This window comes from Pelodiscus sinensis, chromosome 1 (genome assembly GCF_052426305.1).
Source record: "Pelodiscus sinensis isolate ZL-2025 chromosome 1, ASM5242630v1, whole genome shotgun sequence".
In the NCBI taxonomy this organism is placed as follows: domain Eukaryota; kingdom Metazoa; phylum Chordata; order Testudines; family Trionychidae; genus Pelodiscus; species Pelodiscus sinensis.
The window spans coordinates 333,940,992-333,959,258 of NC_143052.1; the positions used below are offsets into that span (position 1 = coordinate 333,940,992).

General features: G+C 46.6%; 1 protein-coding gene across 2 annotated transcripts in view; it reads right to left on the reverse strand.

The window, feature by feature from the left end:
- Positions 1-10,375: 10,375 nt before the first annotated feature.
- Positions 10,376-18,267, reverse strand: part of CCDC83 (coiled-coil domain containing 83) — a 56,585-nt gene continuing 48,693 nt past the window's right edge. For both annotated transcript variants that reach the window (XM_075919413.2, XM_075919414.2), the window contains exons 8-11: positions 17,538-17,659; positions 14,801-14,895; positions 13,826-14,010; positions 10,376-12,968 (exon numbers count right to left, since the gene is read on the reverse strand). In XM_075919413.2, coding sequence (XP_075775528.1) covers positions 12,792-12,968; positions 13,826-14,010; positions 14,801-14,895; positions 17,538-17,659 — 579 coding nt within the window. In that variant the 3' untranslated portion in view covers positions 10,376-12,791. The remainder of the gene's footprint in view (positions 12,969-13,825; positions 14,011-14,800; positions 14,896-17,537; positions 17,660-18,267) is intronic.

Here is an 18,267-nt window from a genome sequence, read left to right on the forward strand (position 1 = left end):
ACTTCGCAGATTCATTTGAAAAGTATGTTTGCAACCAACAAAGGGCTATAATCTTTAGAATGAAGAATCTCTGATGTGGTGAAGGCCTTGTTTTATAAGTAGGGCCTTACCAAATTCATAGCAGACTTCCCCATGAAATCAGGCTGTTGTAGGAGGGTTGCAATATTGCCACCCTGACTTCTATGCTGCCTTGACAGCTGGGCATTTGGAGAGGAGTGGTTCCTGGGTAGGTACCCAGCTCTGAAGGCAGCAGTGCAGAAGTGAGGGTGGCATGGTATGGGCAGGCAATGCCAGTTCTATGGATGGGCAGAGTAGTCAGGGGGAAGGAGCACACTGTGGGTGCTCCCACATCCCTCAAACAGTCCACCAAGGCCCCTTTTACCTCTGAGAACTGGGGAGTAGGAGGACTGGGGTGCCCTGGCTGGGCTTCCTACCAGGTGCTGGGCTCCAGCTACTAGTCCTGGCCAGGCTGCAGAGGGACTGGACTTCTTTTCCTGCAGAGATCCTCTTCTGGGGCTGGGTCAGACCCACATCTGATGTTCACACAGAAGTAAGGGTTGCAATGCCATACCATGCCATCCTCTCTTCTGCATTGTTGCCTTGAGAGCTGGCCTTATCGACAGCAGTTGCCACTCTCCAAAGGATAGCAACACCACAAGTAGCAACAAGAGTAAGGTTGGCAATACTGCAGTCCTCTACAGTTGCCTTGCGACTCCTCCCACAACCTGTAGTGTTATACCATGAAATTTTACCAAAGTGGACCATGAATCTGGTAGGACCACAGCTACATCTTGATTGCAAATAAAAGGTATGTTAAAGTGGGTTGGCTCACAAAAGCTACCCAACAGGTTAAAATAACAGTGAAGACACAGCAGCTTAGCTGAGGGCAAGGCTACACATGAGGAGGCAAAGGGGCAGTTGGCCTGGAGCCTGGCAATTTAAAAGAGCTGGGGGCTCCAGGCTGCAGCAGCAGCCCGAGCCCTATGTGATGCTGAGAACTGGGTGGGGGAGGCTAGCTTCATCTTCAGGGTGGCCTAAAGGGAAGGCCTCCCTTACCTTGCCAAGGGCCCAGCAAAGTCTGTTGCTAGTCCTGCCTGAGAGCAGCTCATGGTCATCATTAGGATGTTGTACAGGGATTCTTGAGCTGCTCACCTGAGTTAAAAGAAGTTGGCATATTTTTATTGCTATTTTAATGCAGGTTTAGAACATAGTGTAAAATGCAAAAGGTGTAGTTAATCCAAGTGATAAGGCAAGTGGTAGTTTTAATGTTAGCAGGAGTAGGTGGGTTCCCCGCAGTTTGTCCTGACAATCAAAATACCACCTAACTTGGCATTCCTTGGGCCATGTCTACCTGCGCCAGGGTCACTCAAGAAAGTTAAGGCAAGTCAACTAAAGCTGTGCAATCAATGCACACCAGTGCATCAAAACCCCACATGGCTGCTCTCCTTCAGGAGTAACATGTTCTCATGTCCATAGGCTGTTAAGGCTGGGAGTTCCAAAGGCACCTAAGCCAAAGTAAGCACCTTGTGAATTTTCAATTATGAGTGAGTGCCTGATTCCCTTAGGCTGGATTGTTATATTTGTAAAAGCAGAAACTCCTGCACAGGTGCTGTCTTCTCTGTGCTGTTCTGTACACCTGTCATGGCTCCTTTCCCACTCTGGCACAATAAATGCAGAAGTGGGAGCCAGCACGTGTACCCTAAAACCTTATCTACCAGGCTTTGGTATAAAACTTCCCCCCAAAATCTTAAAATCCTAGATTTTTGGGAATAAAACTTCCGCTGCCACCACCCAAATTAAAAAAGAAACCGGGCCGAGACCATTTGGGAAAATCTCACCCCTAAAGTAAAAAGCAGGATACCACCATTAACCAATACCAGGTTTCTAAAAGGAAAAGAGAACTTTTATCACTACAATATTCCTGTTGCAAGCATAATGCCCGGATGGAAAAGTAACAAAATATACTCATGGAGAAACTCTATGGGCCTAGAACTTAATTACAAAGAAAAGCCAAAACATCTTTTTAAAAGTGCACAGACAGCAGATCCCATACCCAAACCATAAAACAATTAAACAGATTTATCTAAAGTTTACCCTACTTATAGAAAGTGAAGAAGGTCTTTTCTCGGAGGGAGACAGTGTCTATACCCCTCAGCAGCTGGAGAGAACTGCCCAGGACCAAAGAGAGGGAAAAAGCAAAAATTCCTTTGTTCCAGTTTGAAATTCCTTCCTATTGGCCACTCCACCTGGCTAGGTGAGGGACATAGTTAACCCCTTAGTCTCCAGGCTGCTGGCTAACCCTCATGATCATGGCAACACCTTTAATGAGCACTGGAGGAGGAGATCTTATTGCAGAGGGATCATAGAGATCGATCTATTTGAAAAAACGGAAAAGCAGCAAGCAAACCAGGGTGGGGAATTTAAAAAAATAAAACCTTATGGTGTATATTAGAGAATCAAAGCAGTCAGAGCAATGGAACTTTCCCTCTCATTTTAATATATTTTGGCCAAAGTCATCACAAGAACCTCAGTCACTGGTGTCAATTTGAGAAATAGTGGACATTACATGTATTTGTAAATTTAAGCTTTTAGAGCACTCTGCATGGATGATGATCAATCTAAAGGTCTTAAGAAAATGCAGACACTAGGGAACAGGTAGGTCACTGACACCTGAAGACCATGGCACAAACTAATGGTCGGTTTCTCGGTTGCTGTTTCTATCACATTTTGTTTATTGGGCTAGTAATCCTCCTGTGTTTAACACCCAAGCTAGAGGATCAAAGTGTCTGTTTTGTCTGGCCCCTTCCACCACAGACCCATCCAGCATGGTTAAACCTGCCAGGTGCAAAAAGCCCCTACTGCTATGGACTAGGGATGTAGTAGTATAGTTGATTAACCAATGAGCAAAAGCTTATTGATTAATGCTATAAACTAGCGGTGTGCAACCCATGGGTCATGACTCCCTTGGGGGTTGCGGATGCTTTCCTGGAGAGGTTGCAGTGCTTGGATCTGGCCGGCCACTTTTCCTGGCTTCCTGGCTTGGCGCTCGATGTACACGTGGCAAGGGTGGGGGAGTGGCAGGAGAGCAGCCTGACAATTAAAGGGGCCATTTCCTTTTTTTTTCCCCTCAACCAAATTCGGCAAATGAAAAAAGGTTGCACACCATTGCTGTAGACTACAGACATTTCCCCTTCCCTCTCCCCTCCCAGTAAACTTTTTTAGCAGGCTGGCCAGGAGCCTGGCTCAGTCCTGGCTTGCACTGAGTCCTGGACTTACCCCTGCTGCCTCTCTGCATTTAAAGTGTATTAAGAGCCAAGTAGGCGAAGATCTACTGCCCCACCCCTTCCTTGAAGCCCCGTTCTTTCTATTCTCCTCCTGTCCATCACTGGCTAGCCCTAGCCCTTACTTACACACTCTGATAAACAGTTTATTTTTAAATTATGCGATATATAAAATTAAAATCATCACGTGTTTATAGTTATGAAATAAATGGTCTATTTTTTATTCATGCTATTTAAATCTAAAATGAAGCATTTAAAATTATACATTTTGTGGGGACAGAGTTCTGCAGCTGGGGGCAAGGAAGAGGGAACAGGTGCTGGGAGGGCAGAAGACAGGGTTCCTCAGCTGGGGACAGAGTGCCAGTGGGGACAGAGTTCGAGGAGAGGGGATGGGAATAGGGACAGAGTTCTGTAGCTGGGAACAGGGTGCCAGTGGGGACAGAGTTCTGCGGCTGGGGGCAGAGGAGAGGGAACGGTGCTGGGAAAGCAGAGGACAGGGTTCTGCAGCAGGGGACAGAGTGCCAGTGGGGACAGAGTTCGAGGAGTGGGGATGGGAATAGGGACAGAGTTCTGTAGGTGGGGACAGAGTTCTGTGGCTGGGGAGTGGGGTGCCAGTGGAGGCAGAGTCCCCTGCATCTGCCTCCTCCCAGGATTCCCCCCCAGAGGGAAACCAGTGCGTGCCTGCCCCGGGGCCGAACCCCCCCCCCCTGCAGTGCAGGGAAGCCATGCATGCGCCTGCCCCAGGGCCAGCCCCCGCCCCTGCGCAGGGAAGCTCCACGTGTGCACCTGCCCAGGGGGCTGACCTCTCCCGGCGCAGAGAAGTCCTGCGCGCGCCTCCTCCGGGGCTGACTCACCCCTCCTGTGCAGTTCAGGGAGCCGATGCTCCCTCCCACAGAACACCCGGCAGAGCAGCTAGCACTACTTCCGGGATTGCCGGAAGTGGCGCTAAGCTGCAGGACTTCTGTCCATTCCCAGGAAGCCGACACTACCTCCATTTTCACTGGAGGTAGGTAGTGGGGCTTCTCAGTGGTCGGAGGAAAATGGGGGTGGGGCAGACAGGACGCCTCGCGATCGACTGGTCGACCTGTTGGTGACCACGGGTCTAGACCATCCCTGATTGACATTTATCTAACCTATTCTTAAATATCTCCAGAGATGGAGATTCCACAACCTCTCTGGGCAATTTATTCCAGTGTTTGACCACCTTGACAGTTAGGAACTTTTTCCTAATGTCCAACCTAAACCTCCCTTGTTGCAGTTTAAGCCCATTGCTTCTTGTTCTGTCCTCAGAGACCAAGATGAACATGTTTTCTCTCTCCTCCTTATGACACCCTTTTAGATACCTGAAAACTGCTATCATGTCCCCCCTCAATCTTCTATTTTCTAAACTAAACAAACCCAATTATTTCAACCTTCCTTCATAGGTCATGTTCTCTAGACCTTTAATCATTCTTGTTGCTCTTCTCTGCACCCTCTCCAATTTCTCCATATCTTTCTTGAAATGAGGTGCCCAGAACTGGACACAATACTCCAACTGAGGCCTAACTAATGCAGAGTAGAGCGGAAGAATGACTTCTTGTGTCTTGCTCACAACACACCTGTTAATGCATCCCAGAATCATGTTTGCTTTTTTTGCAACAGCATCACACTGCTGACTCATATTCAGCTTGTGGTCCACTATAACTCCTAGATCCCTTTCTGCCATACTCCTTTCTAGACAGTCGCTTCCCATTCTGTATGTGTGAAACTGATTGTTCTTTCCTAAGTGGAGCACTTTGCATTTGTCTTTCTTAAACTTCATCCTGTTTACCTCAGACTGTTTCTCCAATTTGTCCAGATCATTTTGAATTATGACCCTATCCTCCAGATTAGTTGCAACCCCTCCCAGCTTGGTATCATCTGCAAACTTAATAAGCGTACTTTCTATACCAATATCTAAATCATTGATGAAGATATTGAACAGAGCCAGTCCCAAAACAGACCCCTGCGGAATCCCACTTGTTATACCTTTCCAGCAGGATTGTGAACCATTAGTAACTACTCTCTGAGTACGGTCATCCAGCCAGTTATGCACCCACCTTATAGTAGCCCCATCGAAGTTGTATTTGCCTAGTTTATTGATAAGAATAATGCTGCGAGACTGTATCAAACACCTTACCAAAGTCTAGGCATACCACATCCACTGCTTCTCCCTTATCCACAAGACTTGTTATCCTATCAAAGAAAGCTATCAGATTGGTTTGACATGATTTGTTCTTTACAAATCCATGCTGGCTGTTCACTTGGAAGGTGGCAAGATGATAGGGTTTACAGATGATTTCCTTAATTACTTGCTCCATTATCTTCCCTGGCACAGAAGTTAAACTAATTGGTCTGTAGTTTCCTAGGTTGTTATTTCACTTTTTATAAATGGGCACTATAGTTGCCCTTTTCCAGCCTTCTGGAATCTCTCCTATCTCCCATGATTTTCCAAAGATGATAGCTAGAGGCTCAGATACCTCCTCTATCAGCTCCTTGAGTATTCAAGCACATCTCTTCCACAAAAGCACATGGCAGTGTGGATGCTCTCTTGTGCAAAAACTTTTGCACAAGAACTCTTGCACAAAACTGTTTTTGCGCAAGAAGCTTGCAGTGTAGACGTAGAATAAGTCCAGTTCTTTCAGTCTTTCTTCATAGCTCATGTTTTAGCCCTTTAATCATTTTTGTTGCTCTTCTGTGGACCTTTTCCAATTTCTCCACATCTTTTTTGACATGTGGTGCCCAGAACTGGACACAAAACTCCAACCTAGGCCTAATCAGTGCAGAGTAGAGCGGAAGAATGACTTCTTGTGTCTTTCTCACAACACTCCTGTTAATACGTCCCAGAATCATGTTTGCTTTTTTTGCAAGAGTGTCACACTGTTGAATCATATTTAGCTTGTGGTTCACTATGACCCCTAGACCCTTTTCTGCAGTACTCCTTCCTAGACAGACGCTTCCAATTCTATATGTGTGAAACGGATTGTTACTTCCCAAGTGGAGTACTTTGCATTTGTCCTTATCAAACTTCATCCTTTTTACCTCAGGCCATTTCTCCTTGCCTGTCATCAGTTAAGAAGGGCTGTATTTTGACCTTTGTATGTCTTCCTAGCACTAAAATAGGCAAGACTGGTGAGTGGGCCTCTCCTTGGTTGGTGCTGATAGGCTGTGAGGATGACACCCCCATATCTAGGTAATTTACTTTGGGGGAAGCTGGGATGTCCCTGGTATTAGCTTGCTATGCATTTTTATTGAGGATTGAAAAACTTAAGGCAAGTAAACACTAGTTCCACTGTACAGACTGGGAAACTGAGGGATGGGGATTAAGTGATTTGCCCAGTCAATGATAGAGCTGAGAATAGAACTGAGCACCCTTGCCTCACCCAGTGTCTTGGGCCAAAGACAATAACATCTTGGGGCAAAGGTGAACAGGTTGGCACTCTATAGAAGAAAAGCATGAGCTGTCACAGGTTGAGCTGATGCACACCAGGCTTTGTGTCAGTAATAACTCCTGTTCTCTGTAGGAAGGGGAAACAGCGCGCACACCAGTGAGTTACCTACCTGTGCTAACAATCCATAAGCCAGAATGTAACCAAATAAAGTGAGCAAGATGCCATTTTTAGTCACTTCAGTGTAGAAGTGTATTTGGGGGACTGATGTTACATTCTGTTCTAACCATAGGATCCAAGTCTTGCTGCTGCAGTGACAGCATGTGTGCCATATGTTTTCATGGAGACACTAACAAGACTGGAGTAATAGTGGTGACTTGCATCCCTGAGCCAACCCAACACACCTGCATGTTCCCTAGATGGTTTTTATTTTCTGGCAAGTCTGCAGCTGATGTAGCTGCATCTCTGCTCAAGCAACTACCGGCTCACTTGTATGTCTCCTACAAGCTTTTCCTTTGCGTCTTTTCACCCTAACTCCAGGATGGCTTTGCCTAGAAACTCAGCCAAAACTGGGGCCTTTGCCAAGGACTCCTGCTTTTGATTATAGTTCTGGTGGGGCTATTGGCAGAATTTGTTAGCCATGTTATGAATGATAGCTTCTGTACAGAGCTGGAATGCTTCATTGTCTTTATGAGGAAAGAGCTGAGGTAGTAGGGACCGATCTTAGGAGCTCCTCATGGAGAACTAGAGAGACAACACAGGGCAGGATTCACACTGGGCAGGAGAGGGGCCAAGAGATGAATACAGACAGACACAAAAGCATAAAGGGAAGGAAAGAAATCCCATCTAGTGTTCCAGAAAGTGCTCGCTCAATAGCAAGCCCCAAATAGCATGCTGCAGCGTTGCCTACTATGACAGCAAAAGCATGAGGTAAGGTGCTGCATGGTGGGATGGTACCACACCATGTCCCTGGACAGGGTGGGAGGAACCCACTAGGATAGCTCTGTAGCACTGATTCCTGTCACTGAGTAATTCTTACAGGAGAAACATTAGGCAAACCCCAGCACTGAGTAGGCATTAAGGTGATAAACAGCATGCACCTGAAATCCTTTAAATGTTTTTTTACAAAAATAACAAATTCTAGACTGGGAATTCCGTGTTATGTTAAACAAAAACTGACAAAGTACGGGAGTGCATCATGATGTGCACCCAAACCACATTACTTCTGCTCCATACACAGCATTACTAGAGAGGAACGAAAACCAAAAGCCAATCCTATCTTCAAAGCATAGTCCTGTCTTTTATCACCCCAGTGACTTAGCATGCTGAGAGACATGAGCTAACCTTGCTCCTATTGCTACTTTCTGCTACTGTAGTATATAAATCAATTTGCCTCTGTGTCTGCATCACTTTGGAAAAAAACTACTGCTCCTTTTTTGTATTTTTATACCGTCACGTGAGGTGGCCCAATGGGCACATGGCCCCAAAATACACAGGGATGGCCATGTAAGTGTTGCTGCAATGTTACCCAACACAGTTGTTATAGTTGAGTCTAAAGCCCTTGGAAAACCAGAACAAAAATTAAATAAGTGATAGACACTCCTGGGACTTTTGCTCCCAAAGAGTGCTACTTACATAAACCAGCTGTAGAGCTGTGTAATCCACAACAGGCAAATTATACAAAGCAGACTCAATCCTGAGCAGGCTGGCTGCAATACAATTAAGCATGAGCATATGGGCTTTTCTGGATGAGAGCCAAAGTACTTACCACATTGAGGAGCTGAACTGATAAAGAGGCTTTTAGTGGATTCAAGATGTTTACACTTCCCTCCGTAGCTTTAGTCCTGATCAGAATGTGCCTATTAATATGACACTCCTGGTGCATTGAGGAAAGACCAGCAGTGGTAGGAGGGCAGTGGATAGGATTTTTGGGTGATGCTTCCTAACTACTGCACCCTTAACTTTGAATGTTGCCTAGGTAGGAGGTAACACTGACAAGGCAGAACTGAATCTGGAGCTTAGCACGAGCCTCTAGAGCTTCAGCTAAAAACCAGCTGGCTCTCAGCTAAGGCCATGGAAGAAACTCATTCTTTTTCTATGTAAGTGGTCTGAGTGTCACAACATGGGACACTGAAATGCACCCAGCAGGTGTATGAGTTACACCTGCAGTGAAGAAAAGCCTACAAGGAAGCAGGGCACACAAGTGGTAAACAGAGTAGGTCATAGGAAGCTCAGCGCCGGCTGTGAGGTGGTAGGTTGCTTTGGTTCTATTCCTGCAATTTAAGAGGAAAGCCTGTCTAACTTACCTGGCCATGCAGTGTAAGATTAGCTCAGACTAATATACGTACAACAGCTGTTTGTTGTTTTAAAGCCCTTTTTCCTCCAGTCCTTGGCTCCAACTATAAAACACACTGGCTACGTCTAGACTGGCATGATTTTCTGGAAATGCTTTTAACGGAAAAGTTTTCCGTTAAAAGCGTTTTCGGAAAAGCGCGTCTAGATTGGCAGGATGCTTTTCCGCAAAAGCACTTTTTGCGAAAAAAGCATCTGTGGCCAATCTAGACGCACTTTTGCGCAAAAAAGCCCCGATCACCATTTTCGCGATTGGGGCTTTTTTTTGCGGAAAACAAATCTCTGCTGTCTACACTGGCCCTTTTGCGCAAAAGTTTTTCGGAAAAAGACTTTTGCCCGAACGGGAGCAGCATAGTATTTCCGCAAAAGCACTGACAATCTTACATGAGATCGTCAGTGCTTTTGCGGAAATTCAAGCGGCCAGTGTAGACAGCTGGCAAGTTTTTCCGGAAAAGCAACTACTTTTCCAGAAAAAGTGGCCAGTCTAGACACAGCCACTTTGTTCTAACCAGGCTGTTGGTCAGCGTAACAGGCTGCTGAAGAAAGGAACCACAGATGTTCAAAGTTGAGTTAAGCCTGCAGTGTGATAGGAGGTACCGGACCCATGTCCTGATCAAATAGCAGATGAATCAGTAAGGATATGTCTATAATAGAGGCTATATCTAGACTATAACCTTTTTCCGCTTTTTTTTCTGGAAGAGGCTTTTCCAAAATTTGGCCCATCTACACTGGGCCAAATTTCAGAAAAAAACCCTCTTTCAGAAGAGCCCTTCTTCCTCGTGGAACGTGGAAGACAGGGGCTTCGGAAAGAGCACATCTGCTCATCTGCCAAAAAAAAGCAGAAGAGCAAACATGTTCTCTGGATGCGACAGTTTTTTCTGGATATCGCTGGTATCTCGAAAAAAACCCGCAGTCTAGACGTACCCAGAGAGCATACAGCAGCCCAGCTGTACCAATGCAGCTGCACTGCTGTAAGATTTCTTGTGTATCTGCTCTATGCCAACAGTAGAGAGCTCTCCTGTCCATGTAATTAATCCACGCCCTACAAGCTGTTGGCAGGAGTGCTTTTGCCTGTGAAGCATGTTGGAGTGGGGTGTGTGGAATATTCACATCCCATAACTATGCACCTTTTCCCTAAGTAATAGTATGTACATTGTTGTACTTCAGTGGTCCGTACTGCCAGTGTTCAGTGTATCATTTCCAATCTGTCAGTGATGATAAACTTTCAGCTGCTTGCGTAACAATGCTCCCTTTATCGAGCGTGTTAGACCCCATGCACTTTGGTCAACACAGGAGATCTCTGAGAGCTTCCAGAAATGACAGATGCAGGCAAGGTTTGAAATTAGTCTAGCAGGTTTATTGTCAAATGTGAAGCTCTAACAGTTGGTAGCAGAAATTTTCAACGCTACACCACTGTACATTTGGTCCATGTTGACAATGTACCAACACATAGCAGGCCTATTACCAAATAGCAGATAGTAACAGCGGTTAGTCAAAGTTAAGCCACTGTGCATTCTGTAAGTGTAGGCAATGACACCTGCTGTTCAGGCGCCTAGTGCGCCCCCCCTGTTCGTTGGAGAGTACCCTTTGCGGTGTCCTTTTATAGACAGGTACAAACAACGTACATCACTTCTTTACGTACCAGGTTGCCTCCCTCTGTTGCCTAGTTACCACCCCTCACCTTATGCAAGGGGGGCTTACTTCTTATCCTTCATGCTGTCAATCTCAACCCGGTTCTGAACCTAGGTCGGTATGTGCATTCGTTTTTGGATAGTCTTTGTACCAAGACATTTCTTATTAAGATGTTCCACTACTCCCCTTTGGCTTACAGTCTGTACTTGGTGCCTCCCTGTGTCCTTCCATGCTCCACCTAACTTACACAATTACCAATAGGGCCTCTTTCTTGGCTCCTGTGTTACTGAACCAAAGTCTTGCTCACTAGATTGCAAGCCTGTTGCTGTTTTCATGTTACAGGCCTCTATTTAGGCCTGCTGACTCCGTGTTACTGACCCTCAATTTACTACACACATAACCAAAGGCAGTGGTCCCCAACCATTTGAGGCTGCCGGGCGCCAGGGGGCGTGGCCGTTCGCCTGCCGGGCGCCAGAGGGTGGGGACACTTGTGCGCCCGGGGCCGGCGCCCCCTTCAAGTGCCATGTGCCCGGGGCCGGCGGCGCACCCCCCCAAGTGCCGCACGCCCAAAGTGCGGGCAGCCAATTTGCGGCGCTCCTGGGGCCGGCGCTCACCGTGCGCCATGCGCCCGGGGCCGGCTCCGGCACCATGCATGTGCTACGTGTCTGGGGCCAGGCCAGTCCCGAGCACATAGCAGGCACACACAAATGCCCCCGCGGGCGCCATCGCGCCTGCGGGCACCGTGTTGGGGACCACTGACCTAAGGTGTTCAGAGTGAGGAAGGAGACAGATACACAGCCAGCCTCATAACTATGAGAGGTCTGAACAATATGCCTAGCATGTTTTTAAATATTTTAATGGAAGAATATATATATTTTAAAATCCACTTTTGGCGTTGTGGTTGAATTTAATGCCATTTATTAAAATATCTCAGAAGGGTAGCCATGTAAGTCTGGATCTTTAAAAACAATGAGTAGTACTGTGGCACCTTAAAGACTAACATAATATACTTTTTGTATTTTTATACTATATTATATAATATATATTTTTGTTAGTCTCTTAAGGTGCCACAGGCTTACTTGTTGCTGTGGAGGCAGGAAAAGGGAATTTGTGTGCAGCCATCTTGATCTTGTTAACAAGAGAGCAAGAGTCAGGCTAAGTCTGTGGCCTGACAACGTGAGATCTGTAATTAGATATTAAAGGAGATTGCCTATCTTCTAGAACTAGAAGGGACCTTTAAAGGTCATTGAGTCCAGTCCCCTGCCTGCACAGCAGGACCAAGTACCATCCCTGACAATTTTTGCCCCAATCCCTAAATGGCCTCTTCAAGGATTGAGCTCACAACCCTGGGTTTAGCAGGCCAATACTCAAAACTACTAAGCTATCCCTCTTTGCCGCTTGGCTTCATACAGAGATAAGGATAGAATGCTGACTCTGGCAGGGACCTTGAGATAAGGAGCATCTGGGTGGAACTAAAATAACTGTTAGCCATTGGTGTTTGTAATGGGAAGGAGACTAATTGTTATTGTTATTATATCTAATGGACAGTATATAAACTGTTCCCCCCCCCCCCCGCCCGAACCAGTTTTTCCCTTGCTGCAGCTTGTAATAAAACTGCTTTTAGCTACTTGTTGCTTACAAACGCAGAGGACAATGTTTTCTTCCACATTGCCTTTTATTTATATGCAGCTGATCTTTTATTTCCAGAGGTGAAAAGAAAATAATTAAACCAAGTATTTCGGTGATAAATTGGATTATTCTCAACCCATGGTATTTTGCTTAAACCGAGTAGTAACTTCCACTTTTTATGTCCGCTATGTTTATCTGTGTGTAATAATGTCTAATCAAACTAGAATTCTTTATCTGGGAGACTGCAAGTAAGGGCCAAAGACGACAAATATAGACCCTGATCCTGCATTAGCTCCATCCCATCTATGTTAGTGGGAGTTTGTAGTACAGGCAGTCCCCGAATGCTTTAGGTACTTAAGAAAAGAACTTCCAGAAAGCGCTGTGTCACAAATTACCTGGAAAACAGATCAAAGATTTAATGAGCTGCAAATTACATGTCTAAATGACCAACATATATTAATCTATTTTTAACCAACAGGACTTTCTGTTCCTAATTAAATACAGATTTGACCATGCGATATGTGATGTGGCCCTCTGATTTATAGGTTTCAAAACTGTCTTCAAACTGGCATTTGCTTGGCATTTCTCTCAATTCTTCATGAATAGGCATGGCTGTTCCCACTGCACTCATTAGTTTCGTCTCTAGGGGACCCAGCTTTAAGTATTCCTGGAGATACAGAAGAGAGAGAGAATATTGTTGTTCATCAGCAATTGCATAGCAAAAGAGAGGCTCTTAGGAAGATGACTGTTTTAATTTTTAAAGAGACATGGTAAAGATGTGCTCCAGGGGTTCCGTGTTCAACAATTTCCGTATCAAATGTGCTTAGTTTACAAGTAAAGAAAGATTGTCATTCCAACTGCCAGCTCAGCTGGGATTCCATAGCCTGAAATACGCTCTGGGTCCCTGGAAAGCGTGAGTCCAAGGCTGTGTCTACGCAGCACAGCTTTCAGCAAAAGCTTTGCTGCTGTAAGGCAGGCACTGTAGCCGCTCTCTTGCTAACAAAATAAAATCACCTCCAACAAGGGGAAGCAGCTTCGTAAGCAGGAGGGCATCTCCTGCCGCACAGTACTCTCCACACCAGAATTTTTCATCATTAAAACTTGTCAGTCCAAGGTGTGTATGGTTTATTTTCACAACCCTGACCAACACAAGTTTTAACTACAAAAGAGCTGTGCATAGCCCAAGGCTCCCCACAGAGGGTGACGTCTGGAAGAGGTGGCCTGGCCATTTACCCTTCCCAACACAAAGTTTGGAAAGATATAAGGCTCAGACAAAGAAGAGCACTGGAATCCTCATAGTACCCTTACTGGCACTCTGGGTGCAGTGTCTCTATGGCAGCATCTTCAACTCTTTGCATGGGGAGTTTCATCCTCACTGCTATACTGCCAAATGTGGATATCAACGGCACCTTTCACCATAACAGTACTAAAAGCTGACCCAGTGCAGCTGGTAGCTCATTTCCTGACTACAAAAAGGTAGTGCCACAGTAAATGAAAGAAGCCCCATTGATTTTAAACCTTTACCTGGAAATCTTTTTCATCTTCATACAGTATGGAGCTGAAAACAGGAGACACTGGCTGTCCCCACAGATCCTCATAGCTGTATTCTTGCTTCTCAGCTTCTGTCTCAGATTGAGTATCTGAAAACACTTTCTGCTCTATGGTTAGGACTGTGCTCTCGGGGCTTTCATCTCCAGCATCTGTCTTTGCTTTGGGGGGAAGTACAATGATATGCAATGGGATTATGCTTTGTGAAGTTTAAATTAGGGTTTACCATGGAAATTGCCTATCAATGGGTAGCCAGAGAGTGGTGGCTACTGACTAACAGCCCTGCAGGGAACAGCACAGATGTAAGGGTGGCAATATCATACCAGGCCATCCTTATTTCTATGCTGCCGCTGGTGGCAGCTCTGCCTTTAGAGCTAGTTTCCTGGCCAGCAGTCACCAGTCTCTAGCTATGCAGTTCTGAAGATAATGCTGCTGCCAGCAGAAGTAAGGGTAGCAATACCACAACCCCCACACAATAACCTTGATACACAAACACACAACTCCTTTTTGGATCAGGACCCCTACAATTACAACATTGTGAATTTTCAGATTGAAATAGCTGAAATCATAAAATTTACCATTTTTAAAATCCTATGACCATGAAATTGATAGGACCCTAACAATAATTCATAGGCAGTAAAAATCTAAGATGTATTCTTGTACAATGTAGTTGATCCTAGCATCCTGGCCTGGCCTTGTTCCATTTTGGGAAACTACCTTCCACAGATCTAAATATCTATTTCACTTAACACAACAGTGTATTATTTTCCTCCTGTCCTGCTCTGTGATGTGGAATTGCTGTGCAGATTGCTAAACCTGAGGTAACTACATTTCAGTGACGGAGTAAATGATCACCATGTATAGTAGAATGTTCCCAAAGGTCTTTGCGTAGAAAAGTACTTACTGAAAAATTACTTATAAAGTTCCATGACTTTTTGACATGTGCATTACCTGCATAATCTCTACATTGTAGTCCTTCCAAGTCCTCACTAAGCAATTCCTCTCCCTGAACTTGCAGGCCAGCTCCCTGGGTAAGAAATAAATGCCTATGAAAATAAAATATAAATAAATGACTTTAGAGTTCTGTACATATTTCCCCAGCAACTGGAACAATTATCTGTGCCAGGTTTTCAGAAAAGATATGCTCGAAAAGCTATCTGACATTTAACCACAAACTCAGAATAGTGCAAGAGTTTAAAAATGTGATTGAGGCAGCCAGGTAACTTACTGACTATGCTCTTTTGTATTCCTACTTCAAAATGCCCATAAAACACAAAAAAATACAAATATAGTCTCAGATTAGTACATGGTCTAGACCAGGGGTTTCCAAACTTTTTGACACGGGGACCAGTAAATCCATTCACGAGCATTTGGAGGACCAGTAACATTCATTTGTATATTTGCATATTCATTAAGCAAATGATAAATATTTAAATAAGTTGTTTCTGGTCCTTCCAAAGCCCCCAGTGCCAGCGTTAGCAAAGCTTTTGATACAGTCACCCACAATATTCTTAACAGCAAGTTAAAGGAATATGGATTGGATAAATGGACTGTAAGATGGATAGAAAGCTGGCTAGATCAGGGTTTCCCAAACTTTTTACTTTAGTTGGAACCTGGTTTTTTTAGTACAGTTTTTTGCAGCCCAAAAATATAAACACACATTAAAAAAAGAATAAAAATGAATACATTTTCAGTTTTCACCCGGCTGCATCCTCCACCCAGCCTGGGCCAAGGCTTGGGGGACCCGGCGCTGCATGGGCACTCCAGTAGGTGGGAGCAGAAGCAGTCTTGGGGTAGGGTAGATGTCTAAGAGGGAGGGTGCAAGGAAGGGTAGGGTTGCCAGGTGTCCAGTTTCTCCTCCTGATATCCCCTGGCCAGCCCTGCTGCCCCCGTCTAGCCCTGCTTCCAGCAGCCAGTTCCCCCCGCCTCCCACCAATCTCCCCCATCAGCCCTTCTCCCCCAACAACCCCCCCCCCCCGCCAACCAACCCAGCTGTTCCCATCCAGCCCTGCTTCCCGCAGCTGGTTCTCCCGTCCTCTTCCTCCTGTTCTCCCCTGGCCAGCCCCTCCGCCCCCAGTCCAGCCCTGGTTCCGCCGCCTGCCCGTCTGCCCCCCCCCCATCTCCCATCTGCCACCAGCCCCACTACCCCCAACCTTGCTTCTACCCCCTGCCAGCCCCACCCCATCTCCGCAGGACAGTCCTGCTGCCCCCAACCCTGCTTCCGCCGCCTGCTCGCCTCCTCCTCCCCCCATCTCCACGGGACAGCCCCGTTGCCTCCAGCCCTGCTTCTGCCGCCCGCCCGCCTGGATCTCCACGGGACAGCTCCGCTGCCTCCAACCCTGCTTCTGCCGCCCGCCCGCCTGGATCTCCACGGGACAGCGCTGCTGCCTCCAACCCTGCTTCTGCCGCCCGCCCGCCTAGATCTCCACGGGACAGCCCTACTACCCCTAACCCTGCTTCCACCGACCGCCCACCTGCCTGCCCTGATCTTCACAGGACAGCCCGGCTGCTCCCAACCCTTCAGCCCGGCAACTGGTTCTTCCTTCCCCCGCCGCCACCTCCTCCCAGCCCACCCCGCTTTGCTCCCCTACCGGCAGCCATGCTGAGGCCCGGTATTTTTTTCCCAGGGCCCCGTCCACGGAAAACGCTGGTCTAGACTGCAGCTGACAGTCTGCACTTAGCAGCAGTCCAAGGTTCTTCTAACAAGGAGAGCTAAAGACCCCCTTTTGTGTTAAGTTGTGACTGCTACAACAGAGCTATAATTACGGGAAAGTGACAGTAAAGAGAGGAGTGATAAACATAGCATGTACCACCAGGGGTTATGATATCACATGTGCTCAATCAATCCCCTTGTGAGAAACAAATTAGCTCCGTTAGATGTGAAAGAACAAGAACATCATGCTGTGCAATGTACTCTTACAGGGCTATACAGGAATCTCTTCCTTAGTTCTGCTTAGTACTTGGGACTGAAAAAACTGAATTAGCAAGTTACCCTTCATGCTCTCAAATATTTGAACTAACAATAAGGGGTAGAGCCATATGCTAGTGTCCAGCCTCCACAGCTTGATACAAGAGAGAGGTGGCAGGAAGGAGGAATTCATCCTCCCAACTCCATGGGATAGCAGCCCTAAAAGAGTGAGCCTGGGGGAAAGAAGGGGAGTGAATGGGAGACTCTGTACAGCAGGAGATAATCCAGCTCTGCCACCCCCACAGCCCGATCCCTATGTGCTAGTGAACAGAGCTTCACATCATGCCCCCAACACCCTTATTCCTGTCTCTTTTGAATGGTAAAGCTGTATTGGTTCTGCTGCCCAGGGACACTGATTGACTGTGGAGGCAGCAGAAGTAGTTTCTAGGGTCCAGATTCTCAGACGGGGTGGCATGTAGGTGGGGCACAAGGGGTTACATGCTCCCCACAGCTTGGGTGGGAAGGGCCGAGCCAGCAGCCAATGAGGGACTAGCAGGTGAGCTGGTGCAGGTGGAGCAGAGGCAGGGAGAGGAAGGGCCTGGGTGGGGTTGCTCGAGCCCTTCCCTAGGCTGGGGGGTGATGTGACAGGTGGCCCCATGGGTTGCCCCTGACAAGTCACCTCTGGTCTCAGAATCATTTAGGATTCAAATGCTCACTGAAGTTAGGAACTAAATACCTTTGAGGATCTGGGACTACATCTGTAAGTAGAACCATTCTTACCTGGATACTTTAAGGTTCTTAAGTCTGCAGTTAAACAGGCTCTTTATCATATATATATTTTCTTCTTCTAGTAGCTGAGCAGATTCTTCCAAGTCACTTACTTCCGTTCGGTATATTTCAACCTATGGCAGATGAGAGAGACATGCGGTAATGTTTGAGAGAAGGGGACCTGAAAAAAGGATCATGATCCAGGAGCTTCTGAGTTCTTACTCGGTCTCATACTAGCTCCCTTTGTTGCCTTAAACAACACAGAAGGTCAAGCAAACAAAAACTGGTTGATCTGGTCTTTCAGACTAGAAAGAAAAAGATGGGTTGAACACAGGATAACTATCATGGGCAGCAGGTGGAGCCCCTTTTCAAAGAGGCTAACCCCCATGCCCCCACCTCTTCCACCTGAGGGCTCCCTAAAGAAGACCAGAAGGCTCTCTCTCCTCCCCCCCACAGCCAGAGGACCCCCAGGACAGCTGGAGCCCCGAGACTCCCTGTGCTGGCCAGAGGCCCTCCACCCTGTAGTTAACACCTCCTTTCTTAAGACCACAAGCCACCCCATGGATAATCTGAGTTGTGAGATGTGTCATGCTGGCTCTAGGGCAGCTGAGGAGGCTGGAGTTGAGGGAGATTACTGATGAATCCAGGAAGCTAAGTAGCACATACCTCAATCACCCCGGAACCTGCATGGGGCATAATAATAAGGAAAAACTTCCCCATGCAAACCCCACAACAGGCAGCT